This window comes from Euphorbia lathyris, chromosome 6 (genome assembly GCF_963576675.1).
Source record: "Euphorbia lathyris chromosome 6, ddEupLath1.1, whole genome shotgun sequence".
Classification (NCBI taxonomy): Eukaryota; Viridiplantae; Streptophyta; class Magnoliopsida; order Malpighiales; family Euphorbiaceae; genus Euphorbia; species Euphorbia lathyris.
Genome location: NC_088915.1, coordinates 36,785,025 through 36,808,488, shown reverse-complemented (window position 1 = coordinate 36,808,488; position 23,464 = coordinate 36,785,025). Strand labels below are relative to the sequence as shown.

General features: G+C 34.1%; 1 protein-coding gene and 1 non-coding gene across 3 annotated transcripts; one reads left to right on the top strand and one right to left on the bottom strand.

The window, feature by feature from the left end:
- Window positions 1-1,785: 1,785 nt before the first annotated feature.
- Window positions 1,786-10,443, bottom strand: LOC136234049 (uncharacterized). Of its 2 annotated transcripts, none has more exons than XM_066023806.1 (4): window positions 10,047-10,443; window positions 9,812-9,956; window positions 6,928-7,028; window positions 1,786-5,065 (listed from the first exon to the last, which is right to left on the bottom strand). In XM_066023806.1, exon 4 carries the CDS (start codon window positions 4,613-4,615, stop codon window positions 1,787-1,789), a length of 2,829 nt encoding a protein of 942 aa, XP_065879878.1. In that variant the 5' UTR covers window positions 4,616-5,065; window positions 6,928-7,028; window positions 9,812-9,956; window positions 10,047-10,443; the 3' UTR covers window position 1,786. The 2 variants fall into 2 exon arrangements, 1 of the variants encoding a protein (XP_065879878.1); XR_010691027.1 differs by lacking the exon at window positions 1,786-5,065 and adding an exon at window positions 5,073-6,549 and having other exon boundaries at window positions 10,047-10,442.
- Window positions 4,428-4,534, top strand: LOC136234367 (small nucleolar RNA R71). The gene has a single exon (XR_010691253.1). It is a non-coding gene; the product is annotated as a small nucleolar RNA R71 (small nucleolar RNA).
- Window positions 10,444-23,464: the final 13,021 nt, after the last annotated feature.

The following is a 23,464-nucleotide window of genomic DNA, read 5'->3' as shown; positions in this document are numbered from 1 at the left end:
ACAGCACTTTATCCCCAACATTAAAGTGTTTGACTTTAATTTTGGAATCATGCCATTTTTTCACTTTTTCTTTATAAATCTTTGCATTTTCGTAAGATAGATGACGTAACTCATCTAACTCATTCAAATGGAGCAAACGTTTCTTACCTGCTTGTCGTAAATCAAAATTTAGTTCTCTAATAGCCCAATAGGCTTTATGTTCTAATTCGACTGGCAAATGACATGCCTTACCATACACTAAACGGTACGGAGTCATTCCTATTGGCGTTTTAAATGCAGTACGGTATGCCCATAGCGCATTATTGAGTTTGGAAGACCAATCTTTTCTAGAAGATGAAACCGTTTTCTCGAGAATCCATTTGAGTTCTCTGTTTGATATCTCCGCCTGACCATTTGACTGAGGATGGTACGGTGTTGATACGCGGTGGCGTACTCCATATTTTTTCATAAGTGTTTCAAAACTCTTGTTTATAAAATGAGTACCGCCATCACTAACGATAACTCTTGGACAACCAAATCTACAAAATATATCGTCAAGAAAATTAACGACAACTTTAGAATCATTCGTCGGGGTTGCAATTGCCTCAACCCACTTTGAAACATAATCAACGGCGACTAATATGTAAGTTTTACCACTAGAATGGGGAAAAGGTCCCATGAAATCTATTCCCCACATATCGAAGATTTCAACTTCTAATATGGTTGTGAGGGGCATCTCATCTTTCCTTCTTAGATTTCCTGTTCTTTGGCACTTATCACAACGAGTAATAAATGAACGAACGTCCTTAAACATCGTAGGTCAAAAGAAACCGCTTTCAAATATTCTAGCAGCTGTCTTGTTAACCCCATTATGTCCTCCATAAGAGCTAGAATGGCATTCCGACATTATGGATTCGTATTCATTTTCACCAACGCATCTCCTAATTATCCCGTCACCACAAGTCTTGAACAAAAAGGGATCTTCCCAAAAATATTGTTTAATATCGAAGAAAAATTTCTTCTTTTGTTGGAAATCTAATCCTTCCGGAACAATATTGGCTGCAAGATAATTAGCAATATCTGCATACCAAGGTGACATGGCACTTTTTATTTGATAGAGGTTTTCATCAGGGAAATCATCCCGTATACCGGTAGTTTCACCTATAGGACCGTTTTCATCTTCAAGTCTCGATAGATGATCGGCGACAAGGTTTTCAACTCCCTTTTTGTCTTTAATTTCTATATCAAATTCTTGCAACAATAAAACCCATCTAATTAGACGTGGTTTTGCATCCTTTTTAGCAAATAAATATCTTAATACTGCATGATCAGTATAAATAATAACTTTTGAACCTAATAAATATGACCTAAACTTATCACATGCAAAAACTACGGCTAACATTTCTTTTTCTGTTGTGATGTAGTTTAATTGTGCACCAGACAGTGTGTGACTTGCATAATAAATGACATGAAGTTTCTTATCTTTCCTTTGACCTAAAGCACATCCGACAGCTAAGTCACTTGCATCACACATAATTTCAAATGGTAGATCCCAATCGGGTTTAGCAATAATAGGTGCACTGACTAAAGCTGTTTTCAATGTTTCGAACGCTTTAACGCATTCTTCATTAAAATCAAAGGTTGAATCTTTCATGAGTAAATTAGTAAGTGGTTTGGAAATTACAGAAAAATTCTTAATAAATCTTCTGTAAAAACCAGCATGTCCTAAGAATGATCTTACTCCCTTAACAGTAGTTGGAGGGGGTAATTTCTCTATTACTGAGGTTTTTGCTCTATCTACTTCTAATCATTTTTCAGATATTTTGTGACCTAAAACAATTCCTTCGTCAACCATGAAATGACATTTTTCCCAATTTAATACCAAATTTGTTTCTTCACACCTAGACAAAACTTTATCCAAGTTTTCTAGGCACGAATCAAAAGAATCTCCATAAACTGAAAAATCGTCCATAAAAACTTCCATGATATCTTTAATGAAATCATTAAAAATTGCAGTCATACAACGTTGAAATGTTGCAGGTGCGTTACACAGACCAAAGGGCATTCTTCTATATGCAAATGTTCCGTAAGGACATGTGAAGGTTGTTTTATCTTGGTCATCCGGGTAAATGTATATTTGAAAGAATCCGGAGTAACCATCTAGAAAATAATAGAAAGCATGACCAACTATCCTTTCGATCATTTGATCAATGAAAGGAAGAAGAAAATGATCTTTCCTAGTTGCTTTATTTAGATTTCTATAATCTATACAAACTCTCCAACCAGTGGTGGTTCGCGTAGGTATTAATTCACCTTCTTCATTCCTTACAACTGTTATGCCTCCCTTTTTAGCTACACAATGGATTGGACTAACCCATTCACTATCCGAAATAGGATAAATGATTCCATTGTCAAGAAGTTTAGTAATCTCATTTTTTACTACTTCTTTCATGTTCGGATTTAGGCGTCTTTGCCTATCCGCTTTAGGTGGCTTATCTTCTTCTAAGTGAATTCTGTGCATTACGATGCTCGGATTAATACCTTTTAAGTCTGAAATTTGCCAACCCATACTTCCTATCCTATTTCTAACAACTTCTTTCAATTTCTCTTCTTGGACTTGTGTTAATTTGTTAGAGATAATAATAGGTAGAGAATCGCCTTCGCCTAAGAAAGCGTACCTCAAATGACTTGGTAATTCTTTAAGTTCTAATTTAGGTGGAACTACAATTGAAGGCGGAACTGGTCCATCTTCTCGAATCAAACGTTCTGGGTCCTTATCTTCTAGTTCCTCACTCATTATAGGTTCTATTATTTCTTCTTTTTTAACAATGTCATTTACACATTCTTCAATTAAATCAAGTTTCATACAAGCGAAATCCTCCATAGGATATTTCATCACTTGATTCATATCAAACTCAATCTTATCATCACCTATTCGTAAAACTACTTTCCCTTCCGACACATCAACTAGAGCACGTCCCGTGTTCATGAACGGTCTACCAAAGATTAGCGGACAGTTTACGTCATAAGCAAAATCTAAAATAACGAAATCGGTAGGAAAAATAAATTTGTCAACTTTAACTAAAATATCTTCAATTATACCGTATGGTCTTTTAGTGGTTTGATCCGCTAATTGCAAAACCATATTGGTACGTTTGATGTCTTCTTCTAAGCCTAACTTATTAAAAATAGATAATGGCATCAAGTTAATGCTTGCTCCTAAATCACAAAGACAACTTGGGAATTCTATATCTCCCAATTTACACGGAATGGTAAAACATCCGGGATCCTTGAGTTTTGTGGGCAAATTACTTGACACAATTGAACTACAATCTTCAGTTAGTGAAATGGATGAAATTCCTTCCCAACTGATTTTCTTTGAAATTAAATCTTTGAGGAATTTTCCATAATTGGGAATTTGCGTAATTGCATCCATAAATGTTAAATTAATATGCAAATTCTTAAGTTTGTCTAAAAATGTTAAAAGTTGTTTGTCATAGTCCTTGTTGCGGACTTTGTGTGGAAAAGGTGGTTTGGGTACAAAAGTTTTTGTACTAGAGTCAATCGGTGCATCTTTTTTTTTTAATATATCTTCTTTGGGCTTCGGTAAATCAGTTCCAGGTAAGGTCGAATTTTCGGGCATTTCCGGGCCTAAGTAGTTTTTCCCTGAACGAAGAGTGATAGCCTTAACATGCTCTTTCGGATTTTCTTCCGTATGGCTTGGAAGACTTCCCTCTTTGCGGGATGGAATTGATTTAGCGAGTTGTCCAATTTGAATCTCCAAATTATGGATGCTGGATGATTGGTTTTTAATAAGCTGATCGAATTTATTCTCGATCCGTATAAAACCATCGTCGTGATTACTTATTTTTCCGCTCATCGCATCAATGAATTTGTCGATTTTAGAAGATAAAGTGCTAATCGAATCTCTTGATTGATTTTGATAATTAGTAGTGCGATTTTGATTAGCATTAACATTATTATTGTCTCTCCAGTTAAAGTTAGGATGATTTCTCCATCCAGGATTATATGTATTGGAATACGGGTTATTAGTTTGGTTTTGTCCTTGGACAAAATTTACCTGTTCAATCTCACTCATACCTTCGTAATCCACATCCGTTTGGATTGGTTGACCATTAGGATCACACAGTGCCATAAACCTATCAATTTTGTGCGACAAGGCAGAAAATTGGGCTTGCAACATCGCTACTGGATCAAGATTCACTATACCTTTAACTGATGATGTAGTTGAGGATGATGGTTTCGCTGATGGTATGTGTCCACGTTCTGCGGGCCACATACTGCTGTTGATTGCCATTTCCTCTAAAAGTTCTCTTGCTTGGGCAGATGTTTTCTTCATGAATAACCCTCCAGACATAGCGTCCAATGAACCTCTAGTTATAGGATTTAGTCCATTATAAAATGTTTGCATTAAAAGTCCAACGGGCAATTGGTGGTGTGGGCATAAACGTTGAAGTTCTTTAAAATGTTCCCAAGCCTCATAAAGAGTTTCATTATCATTTTGAGAAAAAGATGTTAACTCTTTAATGACTCTTGCGGTTTTTGCTAAAGGAAAATTTTTTGATAAAAATGCTTGGGCTAATTGCTCCCAAGTCTCAATTGATGCGGCTGGCATAGAAGTTAACCACTCTTTGGCTCGATCCTTCAAAGTAAAAGGAAAAAGGCGAAGTTTGATTGCTTCTGCAGTTACATCAGTAATTTTAAAAGTGTCACAAATTTCTTTGTCAAATGGGTATTAGGATTTTCGTTAGGTAACCCGTAAAACGTTACATTATTTTGCAACATATTAAGCAACGCAGGCTTAATTTCAAAATGATGTGCATTAATTTGGGGTCTAACTATACTGTTTGTTACACCGGCCACTCCTGGCCTAGCGTAATCCATAAGTGTGGCCATAACTTCTGGCTCGGTAATTTTAGTTTTTATTGGGGTTTGGTTTTTCTTTTTCTTTTCTTTCTTGTTCTTTTTAAGAGTTCTTTCAATTTCTGGGTCAATAGGATCTGGTGACGTGCCCGAACTTCGAGAACTGCGCATGAACTTGAAATTTCGCACGAACCGAAACTACCTAAAAAACAGAATTTGAAAAATAAATATGTTAGTAATTAAAAATAAATAAAATGTAAAAGTTTGAATAAGTATGAATAAACCTAGATTCGTAATAAAACACGAAAAATTTAAAATTTTGTCAAAAATTTTGGCACTCCCCGGCAACGGCGCCAAAAACTTGTTGAGCGATTTCCGCAAGTGCACGGTATACGCTTGTAGTAATAAAAGATATCGATCCCACAGGGAATGTTTTTTTAACAAAACTTATTTACAATCGGTTAATTTACTTTAAGGTTTATAATATGGGAAAATCGTTTAATCGGTTTTGGTTTTGAAATTGCTAGAATGAGAATTAGATTAGAATGTGAAGACGTTAGAAAGTTTCTGATTAAAAATGAATTTGCAAAACAGGAACGTTTTAGTACTTTAGAAAAGTAAACAAGTATATTTGTTTGCATTAAGCAAAGAAAACAACTTTAAACTTTGTACGAATTATAAAGATGAAATAAATGACGGAACCTCTAATTAATTGGCTTTGAACGCGACAAAACCCTTATCCGAGATAATTGCCCTTAACCAAATTAAAACTCTACCGAGATAATAATTTGCCTAAGTGTTCAACAAAGTTTTCTTGTAAAGATTTTGGATTAAATTCGTTTTAATGAAAACACCAGCAATCACTTTAGTGGATTGGTTACCATAAGTGCTGCATAAAGATCTATCGAATAGAACGGACTTTATTAGATGAAATATAAATTGATACAAGTTTACATAGAACATGGAGCATTGAATTCTTCGACAGCGTGCAAGTGAACGGGTTGTCAATCCTTTCCTTGGGTTTCGTTAGAGTTTGTCAGGCTCAGGGGCGAATCCTCTACTCAATCTTCTCGCTGAATCTTCGTAATAGAGACTGGGTCGGTCCACTACCAAAATGTAAACTAAACTGGAACAATGTCTAAACGCTACTGAATTTGTTATTGTTTTGTAAACAATGTGTGTACATCATATTGCTTTTGAACAGAATCGAAATCTAACTTCTGAATCACTTGATTCGGAATTTCTGCATAAATTCTACACTAATCTCTTTCTTCTACGCATATATCATTCTATATCATTATTATCTTCAACTCTCCATCAACTCTTTATTTATAGATGTTGAAGAGTCTTGATTGAAGTGTCGTGTCCGTTGTGAAGGATCGTGTCCGCTACGAAAGGACGTCTTTATCCACCCGAACGATCGCGTTTCGTCGAAAACGAAAGTGTGTAATTAGGCTTCTAAAATCTCCTGCTCATACCGAGAATGGGGGAGCATCAATTGTACTTCGGACGAAGGGAAAAATGGCTGAAGGACGCGTGTCGCGACCGTGAATAGGGGGAGCCGCGGTCGCGGCACGAAGCTTTTTCGGTTTTTCAGCTTTCGTTCGTATCCTCAGCGTTATGAATTCCTGTCGTCTTCGACTCCTTTTGTAGGGCTTTTCTTCTGTTTTTGAGATCTTTTTACTCCTATTTGGATTTTACCAAATATTTATGTACTTTGCACGAAAGAAACATATTCGAGAGTAAACGCTTTCTAAACAGTTATAAACAGCATAAATTCGTAGCAATATTGATGTAATTATCGATGATATTTTAGGTATATTTTGGGCTTAACACTTATACCAAGTTGATCATTCAAGAAGTCATCCATATATAACATTCCGACGAAGAATGTATAACGAAGCCTCCAGTAGTGCCTTCCTTCATCATGATTGAAGATAGGAAATGGCGCCCCGTATCGTTTGGATAAGTCTGGACGTTTGTTGCTTGAAGCAGCATTTTTCTTTGAGGTTTTGTGTCTAGTAGGCATGGTAAAGAACTAAAGAAACAAGGTAAGTAACTTACTCTGAGTAGTGCAATCGGTTAGATATGTGCTGTTCGTTAACTGTCTTCGAAGCAGCACTCTTTCCTACTGCTTTTTCTATATCCCCACTGATACGAATATCCTGCAACCAAACCCATGATAAACCAACTCATTCAGAATAATACTATTAAAAATGAAGGGAGAAAAATAAACAGACAACACCAGTTTCAACCTCAGTATCTGTGTCGAAATCCAGCTCTGCATTTCCATCATTACTAAGCTATAAATTATAGATAATAACTTTTGTGCCATGCGATCCAACATCATTAAACTTAAATCAAATTATGTTTTAAGAACATTAGGTGATTAACAAAACAAGAAAAACATACTAAATGCAAATAATAGAAGATTTCTCATCTATGGACACACATGATGTCCCATTTTTATTTTCCTTTTTTTTCCCCTTATTTTTGTGCATGAATTGAACTAAAAAAGGTCTCCATATGGTTTTCCTATGAATGTCTGTGGAAAAGCCTAGAGATTATATACCAACTTTGTTTAGCATAAGGATTAGAATGGACACAATGACTAGGATTAGGACATTGTGATCTCCAAGGCACCTTAAGGTTTCAAGGCAATCAAGATCCACAAATTTTGTCCGTTCACAAAACTAAACCAAATAGGATTATAGACATACCCTATATCACATCAACTTAAGCATATGAAAAGTTCCTTTTTATTAAACCACCACTTAAGATAAATTACAGGGGATAAGTAAATGTAAATGAAGAGTAGAATTCAAAAGAAAGAAAGCTGAAAACAATTATATAACAAAGGTTAATTAACTAGTATTAAACTCGTGTTGTTAATTAGCCAATAGTAACTTAACTACAAACTAAAGCACCAAAAATTTCAGCAAAATATTAATTTGGAACTTGAATGGAATACAACAAACTCTCAAATTATTCAAAAGGTTTAGTAATTCTGACAAACTTGAACCTAGAAAGAGATTAGGATGAGACTGCCACACCTTTTTGTTTTATATAGCTTTAAGCTACCATAGTATTTGGTAGTAAATTCAAGTTAACTCTGGCATTTCAAAAAGAAGAAAGCTAACTCTAGGCTGGAGCCTTACAAAGACCTTTCCAATGGCCTTAAAAGGAAGCAGGAACTCAGGGGGGAATGTAACTGATGTTTGACTTACTAATACAAGAACAATACAAGCACAATAACTAGGAGAAATATATTATATTATGGATTTACTTACCCCAGGAGAGGAGTACCTGATTGCCCCATCTCTTATTAATCTATGATATTTCCTCTTTACCATTAGTTTTGGTTTTATAGGTAACTACACTAGACCTTGGTGTAAGCCTAGCTAGGGTATAGTGATGGTTCCGGAGCTAGACGTTAGGGTCTAAGCCCTATAGTCACCCTCTGGTTCTTCTTCTGGTGTAAGAGGTTACATTAGTGATGGTTTTGGTCTAAGCCAAATAGTCTAGTTCTAGTGTAAGACGTTAGTTTTGGTTACAGAGCATTACATTAGTGTAAGGCCTATAAGTACATGTCTGGACTAGGGTATAGTTCTTCTCGTAAAATCAATCCTTAGTCTAAGATGATTTTTAAGGGCACGCTTACACTCTTACCCTGCTCGTTGGCTTCTATTGCTCTCGGGATATTCATCTCTTCCAAAGCCACATCCTTTCGGCTACCAATAGATTCCTTCATCTATTGCTTAATGCTTCATGTTAGAGTTCAAGCCTTAACATTAAAACTTTAAGAACTATTCTGCATGAAAGCCTATTACCATTTAGTTAGTGTAACTAGTAGCATGTTAGAGAAATTCTTTCCCTATGCCTAATTAGCAACCAAAGCTTCGTTTCAACAAAGTAAAGTCAACTAAGATATCTGAATAACACTACAAAAAAAACAGGGGAATCATGAGACATAACTAAACCATCTAGTTGTCCTATGTTTTGTGTCCAATGTATCATACAAGCCTTTAGTTTTCTCTAAGTGTATATTTGTAATAATAACTATCGGGTCACTTGATAATTATCTTGGACAACAGTTACAATGTATGGTCACTTAATAACTGCTCTGCACAGCACTTACAAGTAGCAGTTCTAGGCCCTTATCTACTATATATTCTGAATTAAATAAAGAAAAAAGAAAAGCAATTATTTCCAGAAAAGTAGTCTAAAGAGATTATAAGGTTCTCTTTAAATGAGCCCTCAACTTCAACATATTGAACTCTCTCTAACGAACACTTAATTCAAGAGACATGTTCTCTCCAAACAAGCCCTTAAAATAACCAGAAAATCATTCCCTTACCATAACTAGATCCTAAGACAATAACAACCAGGGTTCAAATCCTAACACTTCATTTATTAATGGAAATTCAACACATTGTAAGATAGACATGTATTGAACATGCTTCAAGCACATGGGGTATTCGTGTGTGAGGGATGTCAGATGTAATAATTAATAGCTAATTTTGACCCTTACCTAACAATAAGCGTAACATAAGACCAAAGTTCCAAAGAGTTTTAGGAAGAGACCAATGATGCAGCGCTGCATAATCAGGACAGAACGTACAGCATGCAGTTACATGTTCTCTATTCTTCTTTTTTTAATAATATCATATCAACAAAATATGTCTTCACAAAGAAAAGTTGTAAATTAATCAATTATTGGTGTCACAGAATCTAATAACTACATGGTGAACAAGTAACTCCCCTCCAATTAACATAAATGATGCAGAGATCCTCCTAGTTGTAAAACTTGCGTCCAAGAGTATATTTCAATTACAGGATAAAATTGCCAATTTTTTCAATGTGAAGTTGAGACCACACACACCATCAGAAACAAAACAAGATTCAGAAAATTAAGACTTGAAAAAGCAATATTGTCAGGGGTAATTACCTCAAATCATAAGTCAACCTATGACAGATTATGCTCTACAACAAAGAGCTTCTGTTAGAGACATATTATGCTTTACAATAAGGTCATCTCCATGGATGAACCACATTCTCTCCCCATCTCTGCCTTCTTCCTCTGCTACTTCCACCTATAGAGCGTTATAAGTTAATTTGTCGTTATTTATGCACCACAAAACATCACTGGTGAAAACAGAAAATGAAAGAATCTATTTCCTTACCCCCAAAAGGACTCCCACCAAAGAAGGATTCAAAAATAACAAATGGGTTATGGTCGCCGCTCCCTCCGCCCATTCCTTCTTGAAGTGAATCTTCTCCGTATTGATCATAAATCTTACGTTTCTCAGGATCGGTCAACACCTCATAAGCCTGGGATAGCTCTTTGAACTGCTATCTACTACAAGGCCAAAACCTAATGAGAGAGAAGCAATTGGATGAATTTCTGTGACCGAGTTTGAAAAGTCCAATGAAGACGTCGATTGGCATTCAGAAGAAGAAAGTGAAGATAACCTAGAATCGGGAAAGTGAAGATAACGTCGATTGGATCAATTTTAGGTTTTGCGAAAATTTGGGGGAATGGATGGCGCCTCTACAAAATATTTTAGTCTAAAATTTGGGGGGAACCCATGGCGCCTTCCCGAAATATTTTAGTAAAAAAATTGGATTCTAAATTTTTGGGGAATAATATAATATAATATAATATGTTTATATTTTATTTTAATATTTATGATATTATTTATCCTTACTATAACTATTGATAATATGTTTCAATGAAAATATTCCACATTCTCATTAGATTTTTCTTATTTAGTGAGGATATTTCTAAAAAAATATCTAAAAACTGAAATTATTGATTATTAACACTTAATGATATTATTTCTTCTCATTATATTCATTTTTCAATGAGAATTTTCTTATTATCATTATTTTCTACTCATTATTATTTGTTTTTCTTGTAGTGTAAGTAGCTTCGACAGAAGGACACCTATGAGCTGCTGACATCTCAATGGAAGCCTGTCCATTATATACAATAAAACCTACCTAATCACCTTTGGAAAAAACATTATGATCAATAACAATGTAAAAACCCCACAAACAGATTACTCAAATAAAAATCCATTTCAATAACAAATGAGATAGCTAACCATGTAGAAACTAATTGAGCAAGCTATGTACTATAATAATATTTTTTCCATATGAATTAGTCTATTGGGTACTCGTTTACCATAATAGTACTCAAAATTGAGAATTAGTTTGAGAGACGGGCAAACAGCAGACTACAGCTATCCGAGACAAACAGTCAAATGTAACCAAGTAATCACATCTCAGCCACCAGTATTTTCTGAATCATTCTTATCCATGTCTTCATAAAATTTCCAATGTATCCATCAGAACCATGTACCCTGCATCGTGGACCTGTTCATTTTTAATTAACCAATGAATCTCTCATTCGATATCCATTCACATAAAAATGAAAATGAATATACACAATAAATAAAGTACCTTCTAGCTATAAGATTCACAAATAATCCATTTTAAACGGATGAGGACTCCTTGTGAATAAATGAAACACCGGCACTCCCCAGGATCCCACAAACTGACCGATCTAAAACTAATATTTTATTGATTCGACTAAATTTGCAAGTAAACCAAAGTAGCAAAAACTAAACTCACGTCTTCTTCCTGAAATCAACTTTTTGTAAGTGCCTTATTAAGAATTGCACTCTACTCACCTTCTTCCTTTCAATGCAACCTTGCTGTTTGAGATCACATAGTTGAAAGGCAGCTGCGGTATCATTTCAAATCTCAATTCAACCATTCTAGAGCTTTGATAAAATGTAGCATATCTAAAATCATCGACGAATAAACTGTGTGAAGTGAGAAATCTTACCAGAGAAAGTAGATCGGAGTTAGAGTGAATTTCTATTTTCTACTAAATATATTGTACCCTAGCGAAAGTAGGAGGGAAAAGAATGGAAATCTTCATTAACGGGAAACTTGAGCAAAGCCTGCTATCAGAAGACTGTTGAAGCTTGTGTTACAAAGACAAACTCAATTACCTGTGTTACAAGCCCAATCCAAAAGCAATGATTAGAGACATACCCAATTTTCTTTCATTGTTGGGGATGAGAAATTTGAAAAACAAAATTGGAGGAAATTACAAATGAAAGAGTTTCTCATGCTGTCAACACTAAATGAATTGAATTAAAAAAAAAAATTGTCGATGGTGGAAAAAGACAATGTAGGTTGAGTGGAGAGGGAAGTTGGCATAGTGAGGGTGGAGTGGAGAGACGATGAGCATGAGCAGTTATGCAAACGGTTTATAAAGAAGTAAAAAAAAAAGTTAAAAACTGCAGTTTTAACTCAAGATATCCGTGTTTGCGTTCATTTGACACATCAGCAAATAAACACTCTAGAAGTGACAAGTTTCAAATTTGACTATTGATTTAGTATATAGAATAGATAGGGGAGAGAGATATGTATGAGAGAAAGATGGGATGATGTGGTGTCAGTTGGAAATTGGATAAGACGTAAGATTTTAAAAATGAAATATAAAATGAATGAATGGATCGATGAAAATTTAGACTGTCTTGCTAACAGAAGCAACCCTAAGGTACCTGTTTATTAACTTTTAAACCACGTGGATTATCTTAACAAATCAACTAAGCAACAAGGTTTATTTTAGACTTTTCTCCTTTTTTATTTAATTTTTTTTGTATCGTAGAATATATATTGTTTATATTTTTTTCCTTTTTATTTTAATTCCGGTTTTGATTATCATTATCAATAGACTGTCAAATATATTTGATGTTCATCTTTTCTCCTTTTTATTTTAATTCCAGTATAGCTCAATTGGTACATCTTTAAAATTAGAGGTGAAAAGTTGTGGATTCTAAACTTATCCTTGATAAAAAAAAATAGTTTTTTTTTAATAAACAAAACTTATATTACATATCCAATATATAGTAATTTATAACAAGTAGTATAACCATCTTATAAAAAAAAATATAACCATAAAAAAGTATATATGTATATATATATTATTATTATTACTACTAGTGGTGAGCTAATAATTTAGTGATATAAATGGCAGACCAGCAATATTATTGTAAACAAAAATTAAGTTTAACATATATAGCGTAGGTTTTTTTTTTTTTTTTGAAAAGAATATAGCGCAGGTTTTTTTTTTTTTTTTTGAAAAGAATATAATGTAGGTTTTTTTTTTTTTTGAAAAGAATATAATGTAGGTTTTATGACAATATTATTTTGTGATAGTGGTTACATTATCTTATAAATTAAATCCTCGTAAAAATGTTTATTAAGCATGAATTGGTAAAAAATGATAGAGAAATTAAACATAAACAGAGAATGGATGAAAAAATAATGAAAGAAGTGATAAATCTTAAAAAATGGCATCCTCTAAGGGGCTTGGATTAATCGAAGCATATTGAAGAAGTTGATCATCTTTCTCCACAACTTGCGCAATAATTATTAAATGTTATGTCTTCAGAATCAATTATGGAGCATTGAGCTATCCAAATGGGTTTACCCCATCCAAAATCTGAATTCTCATACAGACCAAGATTACACCAACTGGTAAATGACATATATTCCTGGGCTTTAGATAGTTCAGTTTCAATCACTTTGACCTCTCTAAACAGCTTCAAAGCCCCTATTTTCTTCACAAATTCACTGTCTACTTTCCTTATTGCACTCCTTATCTTGTACACTAAGCTACTTAAATGCCTTTCCTTTTCACTCAATGCTGCACCCACAATCCATATGAAGTTCCCCACCGATGATTCTGGGAAAGCCGGTGTAGCTTTCCGCCTCATATTAATCGTATGAATTATTGAAATCGGAGCATTGTAAGCGCTCATTACACTTTTACTTATAAGGGCCGAAACAACCTCCACTCGTGAAGGCTTTTCCACACTACTCGATGCAGAATTTGCCTTAAGTTTATCGATGTCCGACCCCTTGAACATGAGCCTTCGTGCAGCGACCTTTCCTTTCTTAAAAAAGGGACTCCACAAAACCGAAAACATTGCCTCTTTCGGGAAGGAATCGTGCTGTGGAAACACAGACGGGGACTCAAGATTGGGGCTGCTGGGGATCTCTTTATCCTCGGCCCACGCTTTGATGAAGGAAGCTAATGCAGTTGCATCAAGGACCATGTGGGAAACAGAAAGGCCGAGGGCTATGCCTCCGCAAGCAAATGTTGTTTCTTGAATCATTACCACAAATGCTCCGGTAGTAGTATTTTCTTGGATGTCCGGGACCGGGACTAGTTTACCCAGAAGTTTGAGATCGGGTTGGGTGAGATATTGAGAAAGAGGAATGTTGGATTTGGCCTCAGTGTAATGTGCACCTTCGTCATTACAATCAATGGAAAGACAGTCTTTGATCTTTCCTGCAAGAGGGTAGAAATTGGATAGTGTTTTGGATAAGGAATGTTTTAGAAGATGTGATCTTTGGGAGATGAGATGATTGTTGGGATAGAAAAGAGCACTGGAGGCATGAATTGATCCAATAGAGATATTTTGAATTTTTTAAGATGGGAAGGTGTTGATGAACAAGGTTTAATGCATTCTTTTGATATTATTTTGACCTCCATCTTCTCTCTTTTTTATGTTTGCTTCATTCAACATTTCATCAATATATATAGATAGATCAATGCTAATGACGGCTTAACCAAATTTTCTACTATAAATGTGTAAATTTATTTTTAAGGTATTCAATTTTATCCCCGACTAACATAACATAAAATTAGAAGAGAGTGATTAGATAATTACTCGACTGCCACATCGGATCTTCTAAATAAGTTTTTCTAAATTGAAACAATTTTAACAATTTATTTATAACTGTTTTAATAATAACACAGTAAACATTTTAGTTTGTGTTTTTGTGTATCTAGAAAGTTAAATAAATACATTTTAGTATGCTATTTATAAATATGTTAATAATAAAATAAATATTCTAAATGTAATTGATTTTTGAAATATATGATTTGACAATTATTTAATGAATCAAATAACATTAAATCATCTTATTTAAATTTTCTATTAACAAAAGGAAAATTTGATTTTGTTTCAAAAAGTTTGGGGTGAAATTTTATGATTAAGTAACTTAGGATAGGGAAGTCAATTCCAACAAAAAAAATGTCAACAAAGGAGGGTTATTTGGATATATAGTTATCAAATACGAAAAGCTTGTAAAATTAAATTATAATAATGCAAATGAAGAGAGGATCTATAAAATAAAATACACAAATTATGACTACCTCACCACAGGTATCAAATTCAAGTTTTGCTACAAAATCTATAATGTATATTGCTAAGTCTGCCCATAATTTTACTGAAACCAATTTTTATTTCTACAACAGAATCTTCTGTTTACATGGTAAACAAAACAAACAAAAAAAAAAATTCAAAAACTGAATTTTTTTTAGGCTTAATAGATACTCAATCCTCTAAACTTGTAACTTTTTTTCACCTGCCCCCCTCAATTTAGGGGACAACCTCTCAACCCCCTCAACTTTCCAAAAACATCACATACAATCTCTTACACCCTTATGTTCGGTCAAAATATTGACCTGTATAGAAAACGCGCTTGACTGTTGACCACACCAATGTCACGTGTCATTTTTTTTATTAAATTTTTTCAAGTGTTTATTGTATGCGAGGTGTTGTCGCTGTTTGTCGTCGCATCCTTATTGAGGTGCTGAGGTTGGCGGTAGTGGTCGTCGAGGTGAAATCACTTAGAAAAATTTAATAAAAAAGTGACACATGGCATTGGCTACATGGGTCAATATTTTGACCGATTATAGGGGTATAAGGGGCTGTATGTGATGTTTTTTGAGAGTTGAGAGGGTTGAGAGGTTGTCCCCTAAGTTGAAGGGGCAGATGAAAAAAAGTTAAAAGTTTAAGGGGCTGGGTGCCTATGCCTTTTTTTTTCATGAGTATGCTGCGTTTTTTTTTAAATCTTATCTATTAACTTAATTTTTCACATTAATTGCTTAATAAAGTAAAATTAAGGGATAATGTACCAAAATAGGCTTAAGGTTTTTGGGGAAGTATCAATTTAGGCTCAACGTCCAAAATAGCACTAATATAGGCTTAACGTTTACAACATAATATCGATTAAGGCTTAACGTTTACAATATAGCATCAGTTTAGGCCTCACGTACAAAATAACACCAATATAAGGTTAACGTTTACAAAATAATACGAATTTAAGCTTAACGTTTACAAAATATATACAATTTAAGCTAAATGTCATAATTAAATTAATCATATTATATTCTTTTTCTATTATCTTTATATGTTATTTTTTTATTTAGTTCTATATTCTTATTTATTGTAATACAATTAATTAGTATTCTTACTCATTAAGATCTTATATTTGTTTTTCATCAATGATTCAATGACTACTAAATTTCACTGCTCATGTAATCAGGGGCGGAGCCAGGATTCAATAGTCGGAGGGGCTAAATTGTATGCAAGAAAAAAAAACAAATACATTAAAAAAAATCGAAATAACAAATTCTTCATAAATTGCTAATAAATAGTTCTCGTTACCTATAGTTAAAAAAAATTAACGTTTCTTGACCTTCAACTGACTCGAAGAAGATAAGTAATGCTAAGAAGATGGCAATTTATTCCTTCGAAATTTCATAGCTTGAAAATTGCGCACAATCGTTTCATTCTCAATACCAACAAAAATCCTTTTTTCAACATAACACATCATACAATCTTTGAGAAAGTCATCACCCATTTTGTTGCGCAAATCCGTCTTAATAAGTTTCATTGCAGAGAAAGATCTTTCAACAGAAGCTATTGCAACTGGTAAGATCAAAATCAACTCAATAAGCCGGTATGTGAAGGGAAAAAGAGAGTGATACTTTAGCTCAACCATCTTCTTTGCAAGTACTCCAACATCGTTCATACCAGAGAATATTTCATTCGATCCCATTTCATAAATGAACAGTTTAAGTTCATCTTTGAGCTGAGATAGATCACAATAGGAAAAATCTGCTGAATATAACTCAGCAAGCCGAAGCACTCATTGAAGATCAAAATTCTCAAATGAATTCGTAGGATCAAGACAGGACATGCACACAAGTAGTTCTGTATTCGATTCAGAAAAGCGACTATCGAATTCAATAATAAGTCGAGCAATAACCTTGCATTGAGTAAAAATAGAAAAGTCAACAAAATATTTAATAATAGCTATAAGTTATAACGTTATATGTAAAAAGAACAAGAAAAACATAGTACCTCGACAGAAATCTCCTTGTTAAAATGATGAAAATAAGTCCTTGGTCCACCATCAAGTATCCTTCTAGCCCGGTCATTCATAATATCATCCATATTTGGCACTTCAATGTCGTTGGCTACACAAAAATCACTGACTTCTTTGCATAACTGATCCCACCCATTCATCAAGTAGTCTTTCAAATTGTCCTTTGTCATTTGGATCATTCGTAAAGCATTAGCAATATTTTGGTTCTTCATTTGTAGACATTTTGACAAAATATTTGTCATTCCGAGTATGTCTTTCATCATATGAGCAATGAAGGCAATATCATAACTATACATTCTGTTAAGCAAACCACACACACTGTTTCTAATCTTACGATCAGTGGAATCAACATTTAAAACCTCAAGCACTTGTTTAACTGAACTCCACATAGTAATGAAACGTGAAACAGTAGTATAGTGAGAACCCCATCGTGTATCACCTGGTCGAGCTAAACTCGTTTCTTGATTTTTGCCTTTTCCTGAAAGTAAGTTCTCCACTTTCCAAGGACTGCACTACTTTCTCATGTTGAAGTTGACTGAGAATTTCTCTTCTTTTACATGAAGAACCAACAGCATTCACAATGAAAGATAGATAGCTAAAAAAATCACCCACCATTCGGTTAACATCTGCAATAGCAACTACCACTAATTGTAGCTGGTGAGCAAAACAATGAGTATAGTGTGCGTGTTTATTTTCACTTAAAATGAGTGTTTTTAGCCCACTAAGCTCGCCTCTCATATTCGAAGCTCCATCATAACCTTGACCTCTAAGACTAGAGAGAGATAATCCGTTCAGTGCAAAGAAATTATCAACTTCTTTTTTCAAAGATTGTGCACAAGTGTCTTCAACATGTACTAGCCCAAGAAATCGTTCAAGAACTTCTCCACTTTCATTCACAAATCTTGCAACCAAAGACATTTGCTCTTTCACAGAACAATCACGAGACTCATCAACCAACAAAGAAAACAACTTTCCATTAAGCTCTTTTAAAATAACTTTGCGTGTTTCATCTGCACAAGCTTTAATAACTTGTTTCTGAATTTGGTGGCAAGTCATTTGATTATTTCTCGGAGCATTCAAGTTCATAACCTTATTCGCTTCTTCATTTTCATTGCAAAGAAATGTCAAAAGTCCAAGAAAGTGGCCCCGTTCTAATGACTCTTCTGATTCATCATGTCCGCGAAAAGGTAAGCCTTCCATTAAAAGCCATCGGACACATTTCACAACTGTTGTTACTCGAGTGTGATAAGCAACCTCATTTGTGTCCTTTGATTTCGATAACAAGTAGTCAACATTTAGCCTTTCCTTTTGAAATCCAAAAACTCGGTCTGTAGCATAATGATGTGGACTATTAATACCTCCTACATGATCCTTAAAGTTTTCTAAAGCCTTTTTCCAATTTCTAAACCCAATTTCTGTAAAAGCTTTATCACCAGACCTATTTCCTCTAGCAAACAGATAACAATAGAAACAAAATGCCGCATCTTTAGATACATTATACTCTAACCATGGATAGGAATCAAACCACTTAACTTGAAAACTTCTGTGAATTCCAGAAATAAGGGTTCGAGGAAATACATGACCATTTGGCTGTCAAGGACCTTTTAACAAATAACGCCTCCGTAATTCATCTTGAATTGCATTATCACACATAACAATCAGCTTTCTTTCCCCCGGATCACCGACTATATCATCGGATTCCACACATTGTCTCTTTTCACTAGGATTAGGGTCATTTGATGAAGATTCAACATTTTGAACCTTATCAACCGATTTATAAAATTTGTGCATTATATCCCTAATATATATCAACAAAATCATCAAAGCAAAATCACAAAATCAATAAAATGACAAAATCATCAAAGCATTATATCCCTAAATTTGTGCATTATATCCCTAATATACATAATCAGTAAAATTATCAACGCAAAATAACTTAATTAAACATAAAATCATTTAATTAAACACAACATCACTTAATTAAACACAAAATCACTAATTTAGATAATTTAAATTAAAAAACCCTAATTATGAAAAAGGGATTTAAATTGCAAAACTAACCTTAGATAATCTTTGTTTGAATCTTTGTAATTGTATCCGTAATTTCCAATGATCTTTGTTCTATTTTGTTGCTCAATCAAAGAAAAAGAGAAAGGAAAGAAAGAAAAGAAAAGAAAAGAAAAGGGGAGAAAAGAAAGAAAGGAAAGAAAGAAAGAAAGAAAGAAGCAGAGTCGTGCGAAGTGGAGTGAGCAGCGGCTGCTGTCTCCTTTTCTAATTTTTTTTGTTTCACTTAAGTCCAAAACGACGTCGTTTTGGACTTAAATGAAACGACGTCGTTTCATTTAAGTCCAAAACGACGTCGTTTTGGACTTAAGTGAAACAAAAAAAAAATAGAATTGCAAAGAAGAAGAGGGACGCAGTCCCTCTTCTTCCTCGTCTGCCATGGCCGGAGAGTCAGCGGCCATGGCAGTTTCACTAATTACCAGGGGTGCAAACCACCCCTGGTGGCGGTTTCCGGGGGTCGGAGGGTCGGGAGACCCTCCCTTACTCCCCTGGATCCGCCCCTGCATGTAATATATGCAAACTAAAAGTAATTGAATATCGATATTCAATTACTTTTAGTTTGCATATATTACATGAGCCATGGAATTTAAGAGTCATGGAATAGTTGATGAAAAACAAATATAAGGCTTTAATGGGCAAGAATACTAATTAATTTATTATAATAAATAAGAAAATAGAACTAAATAAAAAGATACATACATGAAAAGAATATAATATGGTTAATTTAATTGTAACGTTTAACTTAAATTGGATATATTTTGTAAACGTTAAACTTAAATTCGTATTATTTTGTAAACGTTAAGTCTAAATTGATACTTTTCCAAAAACGTTAAACCTATTTTGGCACTTTATCTCTAAAATTAATGATTAATGGAATTAGTTGACCCCGTAGAATAAAATAGCTCCGCCACCGGATGTTTATTGGACTTTCCTTTTTAATTTTTTGACTTTGACTTGCTTTTGGTTTCATTTTTTAATATATAAACTAATCGCGTTCCGTGGATTATATAGAATTTCAATTGTTTAATCAATTAGCCTTTATAAAAAAAAATCTTAAAAGCTTTAATATTTGTAAAACACTTAATGATTTAAAATTAAAATATTAAACACTTATTTAATTTAAGTGGTGTTTGATAACAATTATTTCTCCACTACTTAAATTAATAAATTAAATTAAAAAACACTTATTTTGGTAAGTCAAAATATTTAATTTAACATTTTAAGTTAAAAATTATCAACTAATATTTTTTATAATAATTATATCACTCAATATTTTCAGCACTTGTAATATTCAACACTTAAAATTCCGTACTTATTTTTTCAGCACTTAATTTTCAGTTTTATCAAACAGCACCTTAATTTTATGCTAAAAAGCTATCTTACGACACGTGGTCAGTAGCGAATACAAAATTATTCGATTGGAGGAGCCGATTTTACATGTGTGTTCGCAAAAAAAAAAATTGCTAAATCGAACTTGCTCATTTTTTTCTATATATACGTATTATAATTTGAATGGTCAAGAACCAATTTTTAATTATTAATGTGCAATTTCTCAAAATTAAGCTAGATTTCATTAAGAATCGTAACATGTAAAAAAAATTGAATTTAGGGAGGCTGATCAGGTAAAAAAAATCGATTTTAGATGGCCTACCAGGCCAAAAAAATTAATAATTTGGATTTAAGGCAAAAAAATTTGAAATTTGGATTTGGAGAGGCCTAATAGGCAAAAAAAAGAAATTTGGATTTATAGAGGCCTAACAGGCCAAAAAGAATTAGAAATTTGGATTTATAGAGGCCTAACAGGCCAAAAAGAATTAGAAATTTGGATTTAGAGAGGCCTAACACTACCCGGGGTTAGGTGGTTCCGGCGGCCGGAGGGGCCTGGTCCCCCTGTCTATGTCCCTGGACGTGGTCATAACAAATCCCAATCCGAGGACTCTCAGGCCTAACTGTAGAAATTATCCACCACGTCCTTTGCATTTGTCTCGATGCACACATTGCACAAGCTCGATGCCTTGATCCAAATTATAGCTTCCTTGAAGCACAATGCTTCAATGGAATAATGTCGTCTAGTTTCCTTCGAAAATAAGAGTCTAACATGCAAGCACACTCAGCCACTTTCATCTTTGGATACCCCACCATATCCAACCCTCATGTTTATAGTGTTAATGGAGGCACGTTAATGTTTACCTTTAACTATCCCACTTCCAGCCACTGCCACACTACAGTTCTGCGTAAGTTATTATTGTTTGTGCAAGAAGGTGTTGTATTGGTAGTCTGTTATCATCCAGCAACCCGAACCCGCGATAAACTACCTGCGCTAGCGTAAGGAGCTTCTTGTTCCAGTAGCAATTATCACGATGATTCCATATTAGCCATACTAGCATGTAAAGTCATCCATATGTATATTCAATAACTCCATTCCCGCCTCCTTTCAGCATCTGACAACTAAGTTGCAATCAACAAATAAGTGCATATTGTGTTCTCCAACGAAATTACAATTCACGCATCTATTATCGACATCAATGCCATTACCAAAGAGATTTCACACGTCGAGATGCAATTTATATGAGCTTTCTAGATGGAGTTTCTGACGTTTAGATGGATATTCATCTGCCACATACCCGCCCACAAGTGCATCCGATAGCTCTTATGCCCTATTGTGCCATTGATCAAATGTCAGTCTATACTCCGAACCGACTAAATAAATACCCATTTTGTCATAATGCCACATAATCTCATCTTCAATTGATGAGTTTACAATCATAATTGTCATGATAAAATAAATATTTGTTGGTTGGAATATATTTATCAGTGTTAACATCAACCAACTTATTCCTTCTACGTCCGGTAAGTCCCCAACACTTAGTTCTTTGAGCCCCATATGGATTCTCGTCACTAGTTTAAACCCTCTAGTCTTCGGTATCCACGGATCACGCCACACATTGACTGACATTCCATTTCCAATTCTCCATCTACTCCCTTTTACAAAAATGGACCTTGCATATAATAGGCTTCACCAAACTAGGCTCGGGTCGGACTGCAAATTAGTCGATAAAAAACTGAAAATATTTTGCTTTGAGTATACGACATGCTAAAGCATTTGGATTAGATACCATATTCCACGCTTGTTTTTCTAGAAGTGCAAAATGCAAAATCGGGCCCACTATAGTCCATTTGGGATTTCAGAAAGCAAAATCAAACCTATTCAAAACCATCTCAAAGCCAATGTGCACATTAAGCCCACTAGGGTCAAACATCATTTTGACCTCCAAATCCAGATCAGTTAAAAGTGGGACCCATAAGTCTCAATGAAAAACATGGATTACGCAAAGAGAGTATTGACAATTAAAATAAGGGTTTTTGGCTGCATATAAGCATTAAATATATAGAATATTCTCACCAATTTTTAATGTCTATCTACTTTTAACTCTATTTAATATACATTGAAACACCAAATATGCATTAAAACATCAAACATAATAGTAATATTTATATTTTAGGCTTATTATTACGTGTACCAAGAAAGAATTAATATTTGTTGGTAGAAAAATTGGTGAAAATATTCTATATATTTAATGCTTCTATGCAGCCCTTAGGGTGTATATATCAAAACTGTTAAAATAATCTGAGTTTTACTATAAGAGAAGCTCACTTTTATCAGTAAACAAATGGACTCAACCCAATAAAGCATGTATACACAAAAAAAAAAATTAAAAAAGGAGGAGCATAAGTAGCTAGAAACTGAACTTAGAGTTAATCTCTTGTTTGAGGGGGTTTTTTTCGAAATAATTCCCCCCTTCATAAGGTTGGAAAATATTTTTCCGGAAGGGGCTATTTACCAACCCTGGTTGGGAATTGCACCATTACGGCACTAGGTGCGCCGTAATGGTGCAGTACCATTACGACGTCTAGTACGTTGTAATGTCATAGTTCCATTACGGTACACTAGACGTTGTAATAGTTTTTTACCTAAGTTTTACAAAGTGAATGTAACGTGTTGAAACTTGATCAAACCTGTTGTGGTAATATTTCATAATAGTTTCCATTAATTTCACATGAGTTTCATGTGGTTTCTTAAAAGGTGAAACCATAATTAAAATCATGTGAAATGAAACTCAAGTAAAACATGTTGAAACTCAAATAAAACTTAACGTTTTTGGCGTTAATATTACAAAATAGTTACAATCATGTTTCACATATGAAACTATAGTTAAACTCATTGAAACGTGATATAGCTAAGATTTAGGGTTTTTTACATAAACATCAC